General features: G+C 38.0%; 1 protein-coding gene across 5 annotated transcripts in view; it reads left to right on the plus strand.

Moving 5' to 3' along the window:
* The first annotated feature begins 258 nt into the window (after nt 1-258).
* The window catches only part of MDFIC (MyoD family inhibitor domain containing), a 135,460-nt gene continuing 112,896 nt past the window's right edge, over nt 259-22,822 (plus strand). The window contains exons 1-2 of one of the 5 annotated variants that reach the window (XM_069107065.1): nt 259-832; nt 1,365-1,521. In XM_069107065.1, the coding sequence (XP_068963166.1) occupies nt 1,428-1,521 (94 nt within the window). In that variant the 5' untranslated portion in view covers nt 259-832; nt 1,365-1,427. Of the gene's footprint in view, nt 919-1,029; nt 1,173-1,241; nt 1,261-1,364; nt 1,522-22,822 lie in introns of those variants that run through there. The other 4 variants (XM_069107062.1, XM_069107063.1, XM_069107064.1 and 1 more) reach the window with 4 other exon arrangements.

The following is a 22,822-nucleotide window of genomic DNA, read 5'->3' on the forward strand; positions in this document are numbered from 1 at the left end:
CATTTGAGATCCGGGTCAGGGCATCTGTCTCAAGTTGAGCAGCTCAAGTTTGCTTGTCCAAACCGTTTCCTGTTGTCCCATGCCAACTAGTTCTACCTGATTTCAGAAGTTTTTCTTTACCAAGACCAGGAGTTGGACACCCGACCAGATTTCAGTTTTCCCCTTTCTGTGCTGGGTTTCAATTTCCCTCAGGGCATTCTCATGATTGCAACTTCGCCTGAGGCAGAATTGGAAAGTGGAGGAAAACTATATTAGAAGGGCGTGTGTGTGTGTGTGTGTGTGTGTGTGTGTGTGTGTGTGTGAGCAGGGGGTGCGGTGCGCGGCATTAACTTCCCATCCTCTTTTCCAAAGGCCCATTAATAGGGTGAAGTCTGAGCTCTAAACTCCTGGCCAGAGGACTGCGCAGCCTTCTGGCCTCCTGACCCAGACACGGACCAGGGGGTGGGGAGGAGGAGCGAGGCGGGCAACAGGACCCCGGGCTGCGCCTCCCTTCAGTCTCAGTGGTTGTGGCCACCCGCCAACAGTTAGATGCTTTCATGATCCGGAAATGATGAAAAAAGAAAGAAAGAAAGAAAGAAAAGTGTTTCTGAAGTGTGGTAGGAGGGGAGGGGAGGGAGGAAGAGAGAAGGGGAGGTAGAGGGTGAAAGGTCCCCAGCGGTGGGTGCTGCAGGGCGCGGGGAAGGGGCGGGGTGCGCGGAGCCAGCGCAGCAGACTGAGACTAGTAGTCCAGGGAACAGCAGCGGCAGCGACAGCAGAAGCGGCAGCGGCGGCCACAGCCAAGGCCAAGGCCACGGCCACGGTCGCGGGACCGGAGATGCTGCGGCTCCGAGAGGTTCGCTAACTTTCCACTGTAGGAGAGGCAGGGGGAACGAGGAAGGGGAAGAGCGTGCCGGTCTCGTAGAAAGGGATGCCGAGTACGTAAGTGAAGTTTGTTAGCTCGGTGGAGTTGGTTTGTTGGTTCCCCCACCGCCCCGCCGGAGGAGGGGCTTTCATGTCCCCCCCTCCCCTTTCACTCTGCTCGCTCCTCCTCCCTCTTCTCCCAAACTCCAACTCTGAGCCCCTCTCCTCCCTCCCGCCCCCTTCCCCAGCACCCACACATCCAACCCTTTCGAGCTCTTCCCTTCCCACCCCCAGGACTAGCAGAAACTTTACTTTGGCCGTCGAGTGGCTTTGTAATAGTTTGCTTACTTCTCTTTTTCAAATCAAAACTTCCCAAGGGGTGGGGCTTGGGGAGGGGAGCATGGGGAGGAAATATTCTTGGTGGGTGGTGTGCTTTTCTTTTAAAATGTTATTTTTTCCCCCTTGCCAGTTGCAGTTTCCCGAATGCAACACATAAAAATCCTTTCATTTGTTTGTTCCTTCAGGGTCGTCTGTTAGTTGTGTCAGAGGGGTGTAAGCTCTATATTTCTTGGTGAGAGGGCTGGCAGATGTCCCAAGTGGGAGAACCTCTTCCTCCTGGGCCTGAAGGGCCAAAGCATGGAGCTGAGTCTGAAAGCAGCTTTTTCATCTCACTCCCTGGGGGTAAGTTGCTTGCTTTAAAGTTTCTTTATAATTGTTGCATTAAAAAAAAAAAAATGACCGGTACATTTAGGGATTATTTGGTGTCTGTGGATCTAACTTCTGTAGCATTGACCTTTCGCCTGTATAGAACTTAAAATTATTACCTAGGAGAGGATCAGCTGCTAGGAACTCTATCCCTCTTTCCCCATGCTGGGGAGAAACAGAATTGAAGAACTTCATTTTGAAGGCAAATGCATTTATAGCCCAGGACCTAAGACTCATAGGATCATAGATCTCAAGTTGGAAGAGGAACCAGAGGCCATCTAGTCCAGCTCCCTTTTTTTACAGTTGAAGAAACTGTTTGGAAACAGTGCTTAGAAATGCCTCTCAAATTCCTCTATCCTCAGCAGATTTTGGAATGCTGTAGGTCTGTGAACATGTCTGTGCTCCAGGTTTAATCTGTTTGTCCAGGAGGCTGCCTTGAAACCCATTTCCTAATCTTGGTTCCTGTGACCCATTTCTTTGAAATGTCCCATGCATATGTTTTCACTCAGTCATTTGTTTTGATGTATAAGTGCCTTAAAAAGGAAGACTTCATAAGAGTGAATTAACTCTCTTGTCCTGTACTGTTTGTCAAAGAGAATAGTTTTGCACTTGGGTAACTTCCAAAGCAGCCTTATAAACAAGTTAGACAATAGCTTCCTTCTAGTGAAGATAACCCATTGTTTTCGTTTGTCATCCATAACATGACCAATGCTTTCTGATACATTTTTTTAATCCCACTGAAAGTTCTGGTTCAAAGACCTCTGATAAAGGATATCAAAGTCAAATACTTTTTTAGAGTTAAGAAACTTAATCTAGGACCTTGATTTTCAGTTTAATTTATAGCTGAACAGTTTTTTTTTTCCTTTTTAAATAACAATACTATATGCTTCTGGAAAAGTTTTTTTTTTTAAGGACATGGAAGGAAATGAGAGAGAAGAAGTAAATCAAAACCTGAGCAGATGAAACCAGAAAATACCCATGGTTAAAGAAAAATGTTCTGGCATGGAGGGCTGTAAAATTGAATTATAGTTATCGTTATTTTTCTGTTCTAAAAAGTGGATTCATGATTTCTGAACAGAGAAAATAAAAAATGAATTGGCTACCAAAAAAAAAGTATCACACAGAGAGCTGGAATGATAAACAGGTGTTTTTCCAGAACCCATCTCTGTTCTACACATATTATTGTCAACAGAATAATTTTCTTGTCATTAGGCATGACCTTTATATTCATTTTAACTAATCAACATGCTGTTTATACTCAGACAGGGGCCATTCATCACCCTAAACAATGTTTGTGTCATAAAACCAATTTGGAACTTTTGAAAAACTGTTATTTTAAAAAATTACCTTCTAGGTTATTAATCCTTATTTTAATAGTGTGTTTTTATTTTTAGTTTTTAATTATCCTCACAGTTGCTATAAGAGCTTACAATGACAAGTTCCTTCACCTGTAGAGTCGGTCATTGTGAATGTCATATCATCAAACCCTAAGGATCAATGCAGTACTTACTATATGACTTTTGAGAGTAAGCTGTTTAAAACTAGTTTATTTAGTGTATGAACTTGATTTTAATTTTAATTGAAAATTAACTTACTTCAATTGGATTTCTAGGTCAAGGTAGAGAATATCTGTATAGAGAATTTTCTCCTACTTTGCTTGTCATGACCTCTTATAGTCTTTTTCTTCAGCCAATCCTCTAAAGTATAGATAGATCAATGAATTTGTGATAGGAAGTAACGGAAGTTAACTGAAACTTTATTTAAAAACTCCATGCAAATATAATCTTAGAAATTATAATAGTTTATAATTATATAGCACTTTTGTGCAAAGTTCTCTGAGTGTATTATCTTGCTCAGTCCTTAAAAGCCCTGGTAATTAGGTGCTATTTTTATCCCCATTCTACAGATGAAGAATTGAGGCTGAAACAAATTTAAATGATTTGCCCAGTATTATAGTCAATGTATGAGGCTGAATTTGCACTCATGGCTTCCTGACCTTAAGTCCAGTACTCTTTCTACTAAAATACTACCTAGTGGCTTCTTTATTAAATACTGGCAAATACAAGCAGACCTGAAATGTTTTATGTAACTCAGAAGTTATGTCAGCATAAAGTAAACTCATTTAGACCAAGTCTATACATTGCAAAAGGTGAAATCTGTATTTAAATAGTCACAAAATCTCTTTCCATATCTTAACATTGTGCAACATAATACTACCTGTTGGTTGTTGAGTCATTTCAGTCTTGCCAATGCCAGACTCTAAGTTACCCCATTGGAGGTTTTCTTGATAGAGACACTAGAGTGTTTCCTTCTCCAACTCATTTTAGAGATAAGGAGTTGCAAAAGGTTAAATGACTTGCCCAGAGTCACACCTGAGGCTGGATTTGAACTCATAAAGATAAATCTTCCTGATTCTGAGCCCAGTATTCTTGTTGCCACCACACTGCCCTAGTGATTCTATCTGACCTACATATAAGTTTCATATTGTTGCTGTTACTTTGAAATGATTGAAAATGCTTTAATTCAAACTGAACATTTCTATGAAGAGGTCATAGGAGAATTTGAAGAGGCAAAGAAAACTTCCAACTGGGAGAAACAGGAGAGGCTTCCTGGAAGAGGTGGCCCATTTCTCCTAGCCTCTTTCCTGAGCTCTATCCTCTTGTCACCAACTTGTACTGGATTTCTCCACCTGGAGGTCTCATGGGTGTCTCAAATTCACGTCACATTCCACTCATTTCGTCCCCCCTAAATCCACTCTTCCTTCCCCGTTCCCAATTTCTGTTGAGGACCCTTCCAATAACTCTGGTTTTCAGTCTTGGTGTCAGTCTTTGCTCTACTTTGCCCCCATATCAGCTGCCCAGTGCTGTGAATCCTGACTTCACAGCTCTCGTATCCATTCCCTAGTCTCCATTCACATACCGTAGTTGAGACCTCTATCACCTCAAGCTCGCACAGTTTCAATAGCCCTCCACTGGTATTTCTGCTTCAAATCTTTCCCTTCTCTAGTCCATCTTCCACACAGCTGCCAAAGTAAACTTCCTAAAGCACAAGTCTGACCAAGTCACTTCTTGCTTAAAAATCTTCAGCGACTCCGGATTCCCTCCATTATAAAATTCAGTCTCTTCAAGTTGGCATTTAAATCCTTTACAATCTGGTTCCTGCCTTTCCGAACTTATTTCTCATTATCACCCTTGATGCATTCTATGTTCCAGCCCAAATGGTCTACTTGGCTGTTGGCTGAATCTAAAATGGCACCTCCAGCTTCCATGCCTCTGCAAGGGCTGTCCTAACATACCTGAAGTGTATACCTTTGTCACCTCTGCCTTTTAGAATCCTAATGTTGCTTAAGGCTTAGTTTATATGTCTCCTTCTACCAAAAGCCTTTCCTAAACTGCTTACTTATTAGTACTCTCTCCCATCTCAAATCATATTATACTTATTTCTCTATTTACATGTTTTGGCCTTCATTAGAATATAAACTCTTTGAGGACTGTTTTTCATTTTTGCCTTTGTAAGCCTAGTGCCAAGTACAATGTCTCACACATAATAGATGCTTAATTTTTACTTATTAAATTGAATCAAGGAACAGAAAGGTTCTGAAAAGGGAGGTAAAGAAGAAAAACATTCCAGACAGGGGATTTGAATCCCTGTACAAATTCATGGAGCCAAGAGACCTCACATCAGTTTTGGAAAACTTAAGGGAAGTAATATGTAATGAGGCTTTTTTTTTTGAGGCAATTGGGCATTAAGTGACTTGGTAATAAGTGTCTGAGATTGTATTTGAACTCAGGTCCTCCTAACCCCAGGCCCAGTGCTCTATCTACTGTGTCACCTAGCTGCCCCCATAATGAGGTTTTAAATACAGTTTGGAGTCAGTTTATGAAGGACCTAGCCTAGGAGTTTAAATTTTATCCTGGGATCAGGTGGGAGCTATAGAAGATTCTTTCGTAGGATAGTGACATAGGTTAGTGCCCTAGTAAGATTATTTTGGCAGTTGTGTTAAGGAAGAATAGGTCTGGGTCAGAGGCAGAAGGCTAGAGGCAAAGAGATCAATTAGGGGGAAGATTCTAGAAGTCTGAGTATATAGGGATGAAGGCCTGAAGAAGGTGCTGGCATTGTGAATACAAAGAAAAGGATGCATGTCAGAGATGTAGAATCTAGGGTACTTCCTAATGGATTGGATATGGGGGAGGAGGGAGGAAAGGCCCAAAGCTGACTCTACACTTTGACCTTGGGTGACTGGAAAAATGGTGGTGCTATGATATCTGGAGGTGGTTCTTTTATATTTGGAGAAAACTTGAAAAGAACTTATGTTTGCACAAAAACAAGAACATGTCCTATTCAGGGGCCACTCTAATAATCTTTATTTTTTGATTAAACTACTTTTGAATTAAACATGTTATCAGGAAAAAAGATAAATATACAGGTGATTTGATGTTAGTTTGTGATGAATCTTATGTAAACCACGTAGACAAGTGCCTTCATTTATAAAGCAGTATGAGTCTAGGAAATAAACTTAAGGTTTATCTTAATAGTGAAACTGGCTGATTTACATTTCTATATAGGGCTTTGAGTTTTACAAAGTGTTTTCCTCAAAACAACCTGAGGGTAATTATTATCATCCCCATTTCACAGATGAACAAACTGGAGCCCAGAGATGTTAATGACTTGCCTGTGGTTATAGAGCTAGTAAGTCTTAGTGCTGGAATTTTGAACCAGGTCCCCTGAGTCCAAATCCACTGCACTTTCCACCATTCCACACTGAAACCCAGAGAGGTCAAGAGATTTTCCCAAGGTCCCAGAGCTAGTTAGTATATTACGCAAAGGTGATAGGAATAGAATTTTCAAGTCATCCTATGTGTTTACTGGGATAAATATGGAGAAACAAGAAATCAATATTCTAACTTTTAGTACTATGAAGGATAATACTATATGAATATTTGTGAGCCAGTCAAAGTTATTCATGCGTTTTTTTTTCCCTGATGCTTTTGCCAAGCCTTTAATATGTGGACTCTAAGTACTGAAATACACGATAATGTGATAATGTGTGATTTAATGCATTCTTTTCTCTTGGGAGGATCCTCTGAGACTATTAGGCGGACTTTTCATAGCAGGATGCAAAATGCCAATGAAGTTAATTAAAAATAATCTGAAATAGAAGCCAGGGAGCAGGTTTTCAAGTTGGAATTACATAGAAAAAGCTTTATTTTAGATGTGTAGTTTAGATGTCCAAGACTTTTAAATACCTAATAAGACGTCCTAGGAGAAAATGGTTCTGATCACTATCTATACACATTTATAAATCTATATCAGATCATAAAATGTATGCATATATATCATATGTATGTGTGTATAGACATACATACATTCATCCTTTTGATTTCTATAGCACCATTTCTCTATAGAAGTCGAAGGCTTGTACAGAATTGGTTTTGATCTTTATGAAGGAATATTAAATCGCATACCTTCCAAGGGAGATCAGTAACTTTCTTTCCTGTTGCTTCTGACTTCAGAGCCCAAGTCAGTCTGCATGACTGAGGACAATATACACAGCAAATTAAGCCCTTGATTTGAAAAGCTGGGTAGTCTTCCAAAAGTTTGTTGTAAATTTGTCATTGGGGTTTTAGGATTAATTTTTCCATAGAAACATTCAGTTCTAAAAATTCTGATTCTGTGAGAGATTCTTATGGTTTCTAGAGAAATCAGTATATCGTATGAAACAGAAACACACCTGGACTTCAACATCTGTACTTATCTAGCCTTGTGAAAATAGACATGATAATTAATCTCTCCAAGAGTCAGTTTCCTCATTTACTAACTGGTTATAATACTTGCACTATTTATCTTGTATATATTCCCCTTCCACACTACCTGGGATTTAACTACTTTGTATATATTTGTATTTATCAACTTTGTATTTATGTGGTATATATTTATATATGTTTCCTCAGGTAATAGGTAAGTGCCTTCAAAGTGGGGGTTGTTTCATTTCTTCATACTTGTATTTCTAGTGCCTGACACAGTGCTTGATACAGAGTAGAAGTTTAAACAATACTTTTCATTGACAGGGAAATGTTAAGGAAAGTTCTTTGTAAACTATACAGCACTTAAGTTAAATGTCAACTGTAATTAGTTTGTAAAAGATTATCTTAAAATGTACTATACATTTTGATATAATTAATATTACAATATTTTTCAGTGCTAGCAATTAAGTAAAATTAAGCAGAAAAATAATGAATAGTTTAAAAACCTTATCTTGAATGCTGTTACTTGAGTAAAAGTTTAATAAGAAGAGAAAACAAATTTAATTAGAAGAGGAAACAAGCTTTCCTTCTTCCTTCTTTCTTTATCTACCTTATTTATTTTGGCCTATATTTGTAATTCTGTTGGTTTAGTGAATTTCTAATGTGGAAGATGTTTCTACCAAAGCAGATTGTCACCTTTTGTACATCTTATGGTATCAGAGAGTTTTTTTTTTGGACATTAAGAGGTTAAGTGATTTGCCAAGGCCCCTGTATATCAGACCTGAACTTGAATTTAGGTTTTTCTGGCTTTGAACCCCTGTCTCTGTCTCTCCCTAAATATAGATATATTTATTCATATCTGTCTATACATCTGTCTATCTCTTTTTGCCTATTTGTCTACTTATCTATCTTTGTCTATCTATCTTTTTATCTGTCCTCAGCAATTTCAAGATCTATTTTTCTTTAACAGATGCCTCATTTTTATTTTTATATTTTTATTCTTTTAATAGACATGTGACCCTGGTCAAGTTTCATTTTTATGCCTCATTTTAAGACTATTGACTTTTTTATTTGATATTTTTACGATCAGCCAGTGTTAGGTTGATTTTTAGATCACAAGTTGAATATGGAATCACTGAATCTCTGGAGTCAGTAGGGACCTCAGAGGTCATCAAATCCATCAGTAATCCCTGATCATCAAGCTTCTGTATGCAGATATCCAGTGATAGCTAATCTCCCTACCTCCTGAGGCCACTCATTCAACTTTTGGAGCTGCTCAAATTGTTTGAAAGCTTTACCTTAAATTGAGCTTTAGTCAGTTTGTTAAAATGAATTGTGACTTCCATAGCCAAGATTAAAGAGTGCAATCCATCTTCTACCTGATAGCCCTTCAGAAGACCTCAGATAGCTATCATGTCAGTGTTTAAATCCATCTCTTAGATTCAGCAGACACTTATTAGGTGCTTGCTGTGTTTAGACCACTGTGCTGGCCCTGGGCAAGTCACTTAAACCTGTTTACCTCAGTTTCCTAAACTGTAAAATGAGCTGGAGAAGGAAATGGCAAACTACTTCAGTATCTTTGCCAAGAAAACCCCAAATGGGGTCATGAAGAGTTGAACACAACTGAAAAAGGCTGAACAGCAGCTGGATCTACAAAAACAAAATGATCTATGCCTTCTAGGAGATTATATTTCACTTTTTTTCCTCACTCAGTCTCTTTTTTTTTCTGGCTAAACTTCCCTGGTTCCTTCTTAAATTCCATATGTGTCATGGTCCATAATCCTTCATTATCCTACTCACTTTTCTCTGGGTATTGTCCAATTTTTCAATGGGGAGAAGAAAGGGAATAAGCACTTATATGTTGCTAGGCACTTTTACATTTGATCTCCTCATGCAACCTGGTGAAGTGGATATGATTATTATCATATCTTATAGTTGAGGAAACTGAAGCAGCTAGAGGTTAAATAACTTGACCAGGGTCACATATCTAGTAAGTGTCTGAGGCAGGATTTGAATCCTGGTCTTCCTAAGTCCAGCCTCAGTTCTCTATCCACTATGCCATTAGCTGCCTCAGTGATAGTAACTCATTTATATAGCACCACAGTATTTTGCAATGCACCTTCTTCATAAGTGCCTGGTGAGGTAGGTTGTACAGTGTTACTATGGCTGTTATTGAGTTATTTCAATCATGTCCAAATCTTCTTGATCCCCTTTGGGGTTTTCTTGGCAAAAGTACTGTGGTGGTTTACCTTCTTTGGCTCATTTTACAAACGAGGAAACGAGGCAAACAGGGTTAAGTGACTTGCTCAGGTTCACATAACTAGTAAATGTCTGAGGCCAGATTTGAACTCAGGAAGATGAATCTTCCTGACTCCGGGCTCAGCACTTTATCCACTGTGCCACCTAGCTGCTGATTTTATCTACAAAGATATAAGAAACTTTGTTAGACGCCTTTTCCAAATACAGTATGCCGTGTCTTTGGTATTCCATGAATCTATCATGCTTATGCTTTACAATGCTTCAATGATCTGTCATTTCTTTAATGTGGTGATGAAATCCCTTTCTACACCCGACATACATACCCTCTACTGATGTTGATTACAAATCTAATATGACATAGTAAATGATTTTTTTTTTAACAGTTTCTATGGACAAAACATTTATCACCTTACAAACATCTTGATGATAAGCCTTTTTTGAACTCAGCCTTTCTGATATCTGTAGATAACAGACATGCATCCATTCCTGGATCTGCATTTGAAGTCTTTCCAACTTGGTACTACCTACCAGAACTTTGACAATCTAAGGTCATTATGAAAGGACTTTAGTGAATAAATTAATCAAATGTCTGGTAATGATATTAACAAAAAAGGAAATACTGTTGGGCTAGCAGAGTTATTCTTGATAAACACATGCTGGCTCTTGGTGATGACTGTTTCCTTTATAAATGTTCAAAAATCCTCTCTTTGAATTTCTGGAATTTTAAAATTCCAAAATTATCTAGAGGTTTAAAATTCTATTTTTTTCAAGAATATAAATTTTAACTGCCTACAGTTCAAACATTTTCTTGCTCTCATTATCCTTTTGTTGAAAATTAGGACATTTTTGCATCTCTAACTCCTTGGTATTTTTCCCATTCTTTATGGTTTTTAAAGAGATTACTTATATCAACTCTGCAATAACAGCTGCTGCTTTTTTTAAATACTCAGGTGTGGTAAGTTAAGATATAATGATTTGAGCTAATTAAGGGAAGCTAAGCACTCTCTTACTGTTTTCTCCTCATTTCTTGGCTTTTGAATTCCCATTATTTACTTTTCTTCTCTTCTCCTCGATCCATAGACTATTCCTCCTCATAGAGAAAAGCAGAAGAAAAATAAGAGTTCCTTCTCTCTGTTATCTATTATCCTACTATACAACTTGAGCAGCATTACATGTTATGGAGAAAAAAACATGATTTCTGGTGAGAGGACCTGGATTCAGATTCCAATTATGTACCTATGGAACCTTGGGCAAGTCACGTATCTTGGACATTGGTCCAAAAACTGGGCATTGCAAGTAAATGACCATTTTGTTGTCTTTTTGACTTCCTCTCCAGCACCACCTTTTTCTGTATTTTGGTATGAGTATTCTCTGTTCTTGTAAGACTGGCTACTCTTCTTTTGTATGGGGATCCTCTGTTACTGTGCCCATCTGTCCATTTATCATACATGTGTTTTTCAAACCTAAGTTGGCTAATGAGTTTATCTACATCATTCTTTTTAGCACCTGGCACTTAATAGGTGTTTAATAAATAGTTATTGACTGACTAGATAGATATACTTTTTCTTCCTTGTTCAAATTCCATGTTGGTGGGATCTTTTTCTTTAAAGTACGCTATCCCTCTGGGGTTGACTTCATTGGTAGAATTAATGGCCGTAGGATACTACCTATCTCTTTTTTCAACTCTTTGAAGCCTTTTCTCTTGAAACCTGTGATGTACATCAGATTGTATCTATCTTATCTTGTTCTTTCATGAACAATAGGAAGTAGGAGAGGTTTTATCCTGATATAACTAGATAGAAATTACATGTAAGGAGGATTAAGGGGGTTAAAAAGGATGTGTCTATACCAGTTCAATTCGAAGAATACTTATTCAGTATCCATTTTGTGCAAGGCACTGTAGTTTGGATACAAAGATTAAAAATTAGTTCATCTCTGACTTCAAGAGACATTTAGTATATTAGGTGAAATTCAACATGTTCATAAGTGTGATATTAGAAGAGAATGTGCCAAGGACAAAGAAGAGATAGAAAAAAGAAAGTTTAGGCAAGATCATTTTCAATTTTGGGGGATAAGAGAAGGCTTTATGGAGGGTTTGGACCTTTAAGAAGTCTAGCTACAGATGGATATGGAAGAGTCAAGCAGAGAGTGTTCCAAGTAAGAGAGGCAGTGCAAGCCAAAACATAGAAAGGGAAGAAGAGATAGCCTAAGGTAGAATTGATTCAATTTTTCCTGATAAAAAGTAGAAGTAAAAAGGGGCAACATTATTGCTTTGTGTTCTTGATGGAGTAGAAAGTGATAGGAAGGGGAAGAAAGCTTAGGTCAGATAGGTTTCAGCAAGTGACATGACCAGGTCATTGATGCTCATTCGCAACTAGGACACCAAATAGGGATGAGAGATGCAAGGCAAGGAATTCAGGAGTAAAGATCGGGGTAATGGTTAGCCATTAGTCCCAAGGAGGAAAGGTCTTGAGGTGGATGGGGAAGGGTCAACCTGTCTACACCTTGCCAACTATATGTGTGGGACTATCAGAAATTAGGTGCTTTTGACTGGAGACTGCATAAATAATCTTTAAATTTGAGTTTGTAAGCATTTTGTCTCTGCTGTGGCTTCAAAACTATGTTTACTGTAGTTATCAGTGCCTTATTCCTTTGTCCTGAAAATGTGCTCCGTGGTCATTTGATATTCCCAAACAGCAAAGATCTTGTCTGAATGACTTGTTTGAATGAGGTTTCTTGCCTTGCACGGGATGGACTTTAATATATGTGATACCCTGCTAGCTGTAATATAAGAACCCCAGAAGTACTTGGAGGCATTTGGATAGATAATAAAACAATAATTTATTAAGCCCCTTTTGTATGCCAGGCTATGTGCTAGGGTGCTGGTGAGTCAGAGACAAAAGTGAGTCTTTTCCTTGGCATAAAGTAGTGGGGAAAAAACATTGATTTTAGAGGAACTTACATTCTGTTAGAGGAGATATATAACATATGCAAAATAAATACAAGGGTTTTTTTTGGGGGGGGCAGATAAAGCACTAGTAACTAGGCTGAGACTTCATGTAAAAGGTGATGCTTGAGCTGAGCTTTGAAGGAAACTAGGGAGTTTGAGTGAAAGGAGGGTGAGAAATCGGGGCTTGGAGAAAAGATAGTACAAAGGTCTGGAGATGAGAGATTAAATGTGGTTTAAAGCACAGCAAGAGAGTATGACTAGACTATAGTCTATAGACTGTTTATGAAAGAGAGCAACATACATTGTTGCTGGAAAGGTAGGTTGGAGCCAGGTTGTAAAGGGCTTTACAATGCCAACTCACTGCAGGAGTTTATAATTGTTTCTGGGGAATAGGGAGCCATTGGAGCTTGTTGAGTAGGGGTGTTGGCTTTATAATTGTTTCTGGGGAATAGGGAGCCATTGGAGCTTGTTGAGTAGGGTGTTGGCTTGATCAGAGTGGTGCTTTACAGAAATCCCTTTGGCAGCTTTGTGGAGAACTGATGAGGGAAGGAGGGAGGGAAGGGGGGAGAAGGGGAGCGAAGAGGGGAGGGAAAAGGAGAGGGAGAGAAAGATGCTTACAGAGAAGGAGAAGGACACAGAGACAGACAGAGACAGATACATAGAAAGAAAATCAGTCTTGGCTTTATGGGAGAACGTGACTAAGAATCTTTCAGGAGAAGGTATGTTGAGGTTTTAGTCTGCATGGAAGGAAATATATACCCCACATCTATGAGAGCCCAGAGCCAAGGAAGTATTGCTAGGGAGCGAGAGACTGGACTAGTGATTTCTTTTGGATAGAGAAATTCAAAGTGAGGAGACTCATTTTATACCAGTATTGACAGTGGTTATATTAATATGATTATTAGGGAGTCTGTAGAAAGCTTGCATGAGTTGGCATTTTCCCCATTTTTTAACCTCATTTCCTGGGTCTAGATAAAGTGATTTCATTTCAAAAAGGGTCCAGCCACAGTATGCAAGTTAGTCAGCTAGCGTTGTGGTTTTGAAGTATAGATTCTGGAAAAAGAGAAGCAAAATGCATTGGCAGCATCAGACCATTATGCCTTTCACCCTTGACAAATTTGCTGAAATACAAAGTGTGGAAAATGTACAACAAAGCCATATTTTTGGGATAGTGTAGCATAGTACTTCTGGGAGGCAGTAGACTGATTGCATGATTTCTAAATTTCTCTTCTGATTTTCTGGTTTGAGATTAGACTAAATTTAGGGTAGTTTCACTTCAGTATTACAATGATGCAGATTAAAGCTGTTGCTTCCTGTTCTCTCTCTCTCTTTTTTTTTAAGCAATTGAGGTTAAGTAACTTGCTCAAGGTTACATGGCCAGGAGTTTCTGGGTGGGTGTTAAGTGTCTGAGCCCGGATTCGAACCCGGATTCAATCCCAGGTCATCCCGACTCTGGGGCCAGTGCTCTTACTCGCTGTGCTACCTGGCTGCCCTGCTTCCTGTTCTTTTAATCATTGCTCTTTATATTTAAGCATATTTATGTTTTGAATGACTTTTTTAGGGGGAGGCAGTGAATGCAATTGAATAAAGTCACCCAGATTTTAAATAGTTCTTTTTTTATATAAACACAAATATCCTCCAGCAGGAAAGTCTTTGATTTTTTACCTTTTACAAACAGATTTGTTTTATAGATATTAGTGGCATTTTCCAGCAGGAAATAGGTTCTGTTGAGAAGATAGTTATTTTAGTTTGTACTCAACTTTTGGGCTTCTAGATGTATTCTCACTTCTGTTTTCATATTCACACCCACATATTCCTAACAAGATGATTCATGTGCATGTGCCTTTACTCCCGTCCTTTTGGAAGTTTCAAGTTTGACTACTAATCTGGTTAGTATTTGCCCATCTGAATAATTTTTCATCATTGTAATGTCAAAATGGAAAATCAAATCAGCAAATATTTATCAAGCACCTCCTTGCAAAGCACCATGCTAGGCACCCTGAAGAATTCAGAAAAAATAGGATTGATTTGCTTTTTCCAACAAATTTGCAGTATAGTTGGAGGCATCCCTCCAACAAAGACTGTAAAGATAAAGAGTTAATGATACTACAAGATTTAAATGAGTTTATGAAAATAATAGAAGAGATGTCACAGTGTAACATGCAATCAATCAACTGTGGAATGAATGATACAGTTATTGATCACATATTGACCTGGTGTGTCAGAGAAGGAAAAAAAAATCATTTCAAGCTAGGAGTGGTCCATCCTTATCTACTTAGGTCAGTAGGCTGTGATGCTGCTTTGGGGTTAGAGAGTCTCCAGCTGGTTGGTTTAGGTCATTTAGAGGTAAGCACTAGAGAAAGGACCTGATTGGGCAGCTGTGGAAAAGTAGCTTGGAGTTGGATTGTGGAGACTCTGGAGTTCCGATTTAAGCTGACCTCATAATCTAGGCAGTTGAGAGGATTGAAGACTTTGGAGCAGGACAGTGACATGATCAAAATCACATTTTAGGAATAATTTTTGTCTGTAGTATGCATGATGAATGTGACACTGGAGGCAGAAGAGTATGGGATGCAGGTACAGTAACTCAGTGGTGAGAAGGCAGCATCATGTAATAGAAGAGCTACGAGATTACTAATTAGAAGACCTGAGTATATATACTAGCTGCCATTTATTAATTGTGTGATCTTGGTCAAGTCACTTAATTTCTTTGATGTTTAATTTCATCCTTGAAGAACTTTTCAGTGATAACATTCTGATATTTCAGATGATGACAATAGGTAACATTTATATAGCACTTTAAGGTTAGGAAAGCACTTTTTGATTCTCACAACAACCCATAAAGTAGGGACTGTTATTATCCCCATTTTATAGATGAGGAAACTGAGGCTTTGAGAGGTTAGGTGATTTGTCCAAGGTCACGCAGCTGGTAGCTGGGGCAGAATTTGAACTCAGGTCTTCCTCACTCCAAACTGACCATTCTGTTCATTGTGCCACTAGCAGTATGATGGGAGGAAGAAGTAGTATAGAGTAGCATATAGAAAGCAGTGTGTGTATACACATACATATATATATATATAATACACATAATACATACCTACACATATACATACCTACCTACACACACACACAGGTATTTTTGGAAACAGAGGACCTAGAGTGAGTTCTAGCTCTGCCACCTTGATAGCTTTGTGTATGACCTTGGACAAATCAAGCCCTTTTGATCCTCCATTTGCTAATCTGTCTCTATTATCCACTGTATGGAGTTCTGAGAAGAGTGTCTGTGTAAGCCACAAAACTCTACATAAACATAGTAGCAGCTATTATTGAATTAGAGTGGTGGCTTGTGGGAATAGGAAGGAAGGGGTAAATATGAGGGGAAAAAAGATAGTGAAAACTTTCCTACTTGTTTAAGAATTTTGCCAATAAAACAGAGTGGGACAGTAATAGAGCAAGGTTCTGGAACCTCTAAAGGGTGGGAACATTCCCTGGGGATGTCCTACCTTATGAGAAGGTTTCTAGGTGAAACAGTCATTGCTAAGGGATATAGTGGCAAGACTATGAGATGTGGAATCAGAGAACCCGGGTTCAGAGTCTGAACCTATTGTTTACTACATGTGTGATCTTAAGCAAATTGCAAATCTCCTTCCTCTCTATAAAATGAGGTACTCCCTCTGAGATTACCTTCTACTTCCACTCTGTCTTTCTGTTTATCATCTCTCTCATATGTACTTTTTAGAGCTTATATATCCTTGCATGCTATACTCCCCATTAGAATGTAATTTCTTTGAAGAGGATGGAATACAAACTGTTTTCCTCTTATTTTATCCTTAGCACTTAGTACAGTGCCTGGCATATAGTAAGGTCTTAATAAATGCTTGTTGACTGACTGTTGCCTGGGGTGATGGAACTTGGCAACTTAAGGTCTCTCTTACCAGTCTAAATATGAGATCCTGTAGTTATGAGTAAATTCTTTTAAATTACATTTTGTGGGTATGTATTATAACAATTCTTTAAAAAAATTTGTGATAAATTTTGCCTTAACACATCTATAGATGCCCATTGTATCCCTTGCAATGAAGAAACCTTGGAAGCAATTAAATGAAACTGTCCAGAGTGATTATAATTCACACTACATGCAACCTTACACTTTGAGATCCAACCATTTTTTCGTTTGTTTTTCAACAGGGGAAGGCAGGGCAATTGGGGTTAAGTGACTTGCCCAAGGTCACACAGCTAGTAAGAATTGGGTGTCTGAAGTCCTGATTTGAACTCAGGTTCTCCTGACTCCAGGGTCAGTGCTCTATTCACTATGCCCCCTAACTGTCCCTGATCCAGCCATTTTGGAAAACAGTTTGGAGTCATGGAAGAAAAGTTACAGAATTACAGGTTTGCTTTGACCTAGCAGCCTTTTTTTGGGTTTATATTATCAAGGAGTTTACTGAGAATAAGGAAGACCTATCTGTATGAATATATATATATATATATATATATATATATATATACACACACACACATACACACATACTATATTAAATAGTAAAGAATTTAAAGAGAAACTGCCTAATGATTGAGCAAATGTATACTATATAGAATTGATGGAATATTACTATTTTGTAAGGAAAGGTATGAGTAGGGATGGGAACTACACCTATTATATCATCAACCTAGAGAACTTTCAGATGAGGAAATGATTGCAGTACAGGTAGCCAAATTTTTTTTTTTTGCATTTATAGTCGTAGTTGTCTAGGAGGCTAAAAGGTCAGGTGACTTGTCTAGTGTCACCCAGCCAATAAGTGTCAGAGGCAAAAGTGATTTTAAGTATTCAAAGGATGAGGTGACTTATATGAGATGATGCAGAGTTAACAAAGCAGGATAGAAAGAATTAGATGCATGGGGCGGCTAGGTGGTTCAGTGAATAGAGCACTGGCCCTAAAGTCAGAAGGACCTGAGTTCAAATCTGGCCTCAGACACTTGACACACTTAGTGGCTGAGTGACCTTGGGCAAGTCACTTAACCCCAACTGCCCTTCAAAAAGCAAAAAAAAAAAAAGAATTAGATGCAAATGTTGCCACTATATCAATGAAGACATCTTTAAGCAGCAACTGAAACTCATAAAATAATGGTTTTGTTACAGCATCTTTTGTTCTTTGATTATTTTGGGGATTGATGATGTCATCACTGTGAATATTGCTATAAACATTTTCTTCTGAGATTTTCTTATCTGTTATCTTTCACTTGACAGCTTTTTTTTTACATCTTGTACCACATAGATTTAATACTAACTTAAAATATGGCAATGTCAAATCTCCTTCATTTCTCCTTTTTTTCCCTTATAGTTTGACTCAATCAACAGGTATTTATTATGTGCTAAGCTCTGGGGATAGAAATGCAAAAAAATTAAACAATCCTTATTCTCAATAAGGTTACATTTCATTGGGGGAGACAGCATGCATGTACATGCATACATATAAACATACATATATAGTACCAAGCAAAAACATATAGAATAAATACTAAATTAGACACAGTGATTAAATATAAAATAGTTATACAGTACAGAATTGATTGGGGGAAGGAGAAGAATCAAGAAAGGTTTTATGCAGAAGATGGTGTTTGAGCGAACTGAAGAGTGTAAAATGTGTTCCAGGTATTAGAGATGGCCAGTGCAAAGGCATGGAGGAAGGTGTGTGTGTGTGGAATTAAGTTCATTGTGTGAAGAAAGAAAGGACAATTTGTCTGGCCAAGAACTGTGGGAAGAGAAGTAAGATGTAATGAAAAAGGACCATTAGATTTAACAATGAAGACATCATTGATAACTTTGGAGAGACAGTTTCATTTGAATGATGAAGATGAAAGCCGTAGGACTTAGAAGAGAGTGAAAGTAGAGGAAATGAAGGCCTTATTTGCGGATGGCTTTCTGAGGCATTAGATACCCACAAAAGGAAGAAGAGATATAGGATTGTAGATAGTGGAGGTTGTTGACCAAGTGAGGGTTTAAAGATGGAGAAGATATAGGCATGTTTTTCAGCAGCACAGAAACAACTAGTAGATAAGAGACTGAAGCTTAGTAAGAGAATAGTATTTATAGGGGGAGATCTGCTGGAGAAGATGAAATAGAATGGAGTCACCTGTGCATGTAGAGGGGTTTACCATAACAAGAAAGGTCACTTCTTCATGTCAGACAGTGGTGAAGGAGGAGATAGTGAAGAAAGGTATCTGAGAGATGTGAGGTGAGGTGGAGGGGAGAAGAGGAAACGTTCATTGAATGACCTCAGTTTTTTCAGTGAATTTAGAAAGAGAGATGAGGTTCTATGGGAGACTTGCAAGTGGATGGAAGTGTTTTGAATAGCCCCTGTGGTGAGTCGGAGACTAAATTGATTAGGGAGATATAAAAAGACTGCCTAGCTGCAGTGAGGGCACAGTTAAGATTATGTAACATGCAGTTGTAGTGGATCCAGTCAGCAGGGTTTTGTGCAAGAGAGTGTAGCCATTGCAGGTGTGATGCCCTGGGGAAGAACTTGAGTATGAAGGGATGGATTGGTGGTATTCTCAGTATAAGAGTTGGGAGTATGACAAATGAATAAATGATAAGATTTTTCACTGTGAATTGTTTTGCAGATAGTTTTTAAAAAATGGCAGTACAACCCTGTACCTTGGACCAATGTTACTTTTTTTTTTTTGTATTTTGGAGGGCAATTGGGGTTGTGACTTGCCCAACCAAGGTCACATAGCTAGTTTTTGTGTTAAGTGTCTGAGGCCAGATTTGAACTCAGGTCCTCCTGACTCCAGGGCTGGTGCTCTATTCAATACGCCACCTAGTCACCCCTCCAGTGTTACTTTTAAGATCTTTGTAGTTTCTTGTTGTAATCTAGAAATTAATCTCTCACATTTATATAGCACTTTGCAGGTCGCTTTCACAGATAGACACTGGACTGTAATTAGTCCACCTTGGCCCAAATCCCAACTTAGTCACTTGTGAGTTTTGTGACATTGGGCAAGTTAACTTTCTCTCTCTGTGCCTCAGTTTCCTCATCTGCAAAATGATCAGACTCCATGGCTTCTAAGGTCCTCTTCTCCTCTACATCTGTGATCTATAATTCCCTCTCCCTGCTATGTGGGCAGGGCCCATTGTCATTATCTTACAGGTGAAGAAGTTGAAACTGAGAAAGATTAAGTGATTTGATCATGCATATAGAGCTATTTATTGGCAGGATTAATAGTAATAACAACAATAATATTAATAGCTAGCATGTAGATAGGCCTACTATGTGCCAGATATTTTGCCAAATATAATCTCATTTGATGCTCACAACAACTCCACGAGGTAGGTGTTATTATTATCCCCATTTTATAGCTGAGGAAAGTGGAATTGTGACTTGCCTCAGGTCACTCAGCTAAAGTAAGGCTGGATTTGAACTCAGGTCTGTCTGGCTCCAGGCCTAGCCCTTTATCTACCATGCCACCTAATTGCCTAAACTGGAATCCAGATTTTCTGTCAGTGTTTTAACCTCTGCACCACACTATTTCTTTCAACTTGTCTGTTAATAGAATTATATATGTGCTTCTTTTTCTCTTCTCTTAAGTTATCTTTGACATGTTGGCAGAAAAAACATACCTTTATATTAATTAGATGATTAGATAATATTCTATGATTATTCAGAATACTGTGACACTTGGTGATGAGTAGTATTGCTCTATTTCAACATTCAGGGTGCTCTCAATTTAAAAAAAAATAATTGTATAGCATTATGTTCCAATTACATTATATGAGGAGAGGAGCTTAGGAAGTCTATTACATCCATTTCATTGATATTGACATTCTCCTTAAGGGAAAAATTACAATACTGAAGAATAAAGTAACTAGAGGCATATATAAAAATGTTAGAAAAGCACAAAATGTCTGATGGCATGTTTCAATATGTATCACCTGTCTTGGGCAGTAAATCTTCCAGAGTCACAATGTACAGGTTGTCCCTAAAGTCTTAGTGCAGTGCCTTAAGAACACTTTTGGGACATCCCATATTTAAGGTAGAAATGCTATTTTAGAATATATCTCTGTGTATGCTATAGATTCAGCCCTGCCAAAATATTTGGCAATTCCAAATTGCCATTATTAATATACATGGTTTTATAAGCAGTGAAAATCTGGAAATAGAGACTGATTTTATAGTTGTCTTAATACCCAGAATCTGATTGGTTAACTGAAATGTGCCACCAGACTGTCTGGTTCTGTGGCTGTACATCTTGTTGATTACAATTGTGTCAATTATGTTCACTTCTATAAAATTAAGCTTCATAAGATTCTCAACGATTGAAATTGAGTCTATTACCTCCACCGTGGTGTTTAAAATAGTGCAGTGTACCTCATAAGTGTTTTAGGGAAATGAATATTGAAGAAGACATGTATCATATAAAATGATAAATATTAGCAAATCATGGAACAGATAATCGACACAGATTATCCTGTTCATAGAAGTGAAGAGTCAGGGAAATTCAAATCATAGTATTTAATCAGTTACTATCCTGTATCTAACACTGGACTTGGGGTGGAAACATTATGTTCTAGTGAAAAAATAAAACAAAACAAAAACAATATGCTGGGACTTGGGAGAAGTGACTTCCTGGTCTAGCCCTGCTAGATAGAAATCCTGGAACCTTGGGATTAATAACTGGCTGTCTCTGAGGCTTAGCTTCCATCTCTGTAAAATGGGGATAGTAGTGTCTGCCTTCCCTAACTCTCTTGGGGGGGGGGTGGAAGATCAAGTAAAATAATGTATGAAAGTCCTTCAAAAACTATGAAATAAGATTTTTGTTATTGTTCAGTTGCTTTTCAGTCATGTCTGACTCTTCATGATTCCATTTTGGGTTTTCTTGGCAAAGATACTAGAATGGTTTGCCATTTCCTTCTCTGGCTTATTTTACAGATGAGGAAACTGAGGCAAACAAGGTTAAATGACTCAGGCAGGGTCACATAGCTAGTAAGTGTCTGAGGCCAGATTTGAATTCAGGAAGATGGGTCTTCCTGCCTCCAGACCTGGCACTCTATCCACTGCACCATCTAGCTGCCCCCCTGAATATTAGTGTATAAAAGAAATATGAAATTTTGCTCCTTTGTACTCCTTTGGTAGAACTTGCATTTTCACAGAAATAAACTCTCAGGACTGGAAGGCACAGGAGAAGTCACCTAGTCTGTCCTATGCCTGTACCTCTAGAAACTCCTCCCAGCAAGTGGTATCCATCTTACTCGAAGACTCAAAAATGTGGCACTTAAACCTGACCACACACAATTTCCACTCTGATCTGGTCAGATTAGGTACAGCGGGACTATCAGTTGTTCTTTTTGAATATCATGATTTTGCTACTGTAGCCTGAGATTAAATTAACTTTTTTAACTGTTATATGACATTGTTGATTCTTTGATCTTGGAGTCCATTAAAACACAGATCTCCTTCACATGGCCTGTTATCTAACCATGTCTCTCCAGTCTTGTTCTTGTACAGTTTATTTTTTGAGTCCAGATGTAAAACTTTACATTTATCCTTCTTAAATTTAATTTCCCTTTTTCTCTTCCCTGTCTTTTCTTCCTTCCTTTTTTCTTTGCAATAGAAGCTGAGCACTTAGTCTTGGAGATAGATACAAAGGTCATATTGATGAACTCACAGATTCTCTAATTATTGGTTAAAATTTATGTGCAATAGTAATTTTTTCCCTTTGGTTATTTGGTAAAAGAGCTCATTATCATTTGGAAGAGAGGATTCTAAAATTACCATTAAAAAAGATAAATTCCATGGCATCATAAAGATCATTCTATATTGTTTGTAATAATATTGAATAAAAGTTTTACAAAGCTAAAAAGTGTTAAGAATTCACCAGACTTATGTTTGTTGCTATTTAAAAATATTTAACAGTTCTTTCTTAGTAATAATAGAACTAAAGATACTCTTTTCTTATATACCCACTCCTTTTAGTTCCATGTGGTATCTTTCCATTGTCATGTGTTGAATCATAAAAAATACAAAACAGACTTTTGGCAGAACTCCTCAATCTTTCTGAAATTACTGAAGAGTAAGTGATTTGCTCATGAGATACACATACATAGACAACCCAAGTATTAGAATTAATTCAGTTGGCTTTGTTTTATTTGAAACATTATGATTTTGAAGAGACTTATCTTAACAAAGCTGGAATAACAATACTGGGTTAATATCTAAGGAATATTTAAACAGGTACACTAGAACATTAGGCAAAATACATAATTTTCTTTAAAAAGTTTTAGAGATAATAATACCTAATGCTACTTGGAGACAATACTTGGAAAGGA

This window comes from Petaurus breviceps, unplaced genomic scaffold (genome assembly GCF_028583685.1).
Source record: "Petaurus breviceps papuanus isolate PSGF00001 unplaced genomic scaffold, PetGlider_PUasm1.0 84, whole genome shotgun sequence".
NCBI lineage: Eukaryota > Metazoa > Chordata > Mammalia > Diprotodontia > Petauridae > Petaurus > Petaurus breviceps.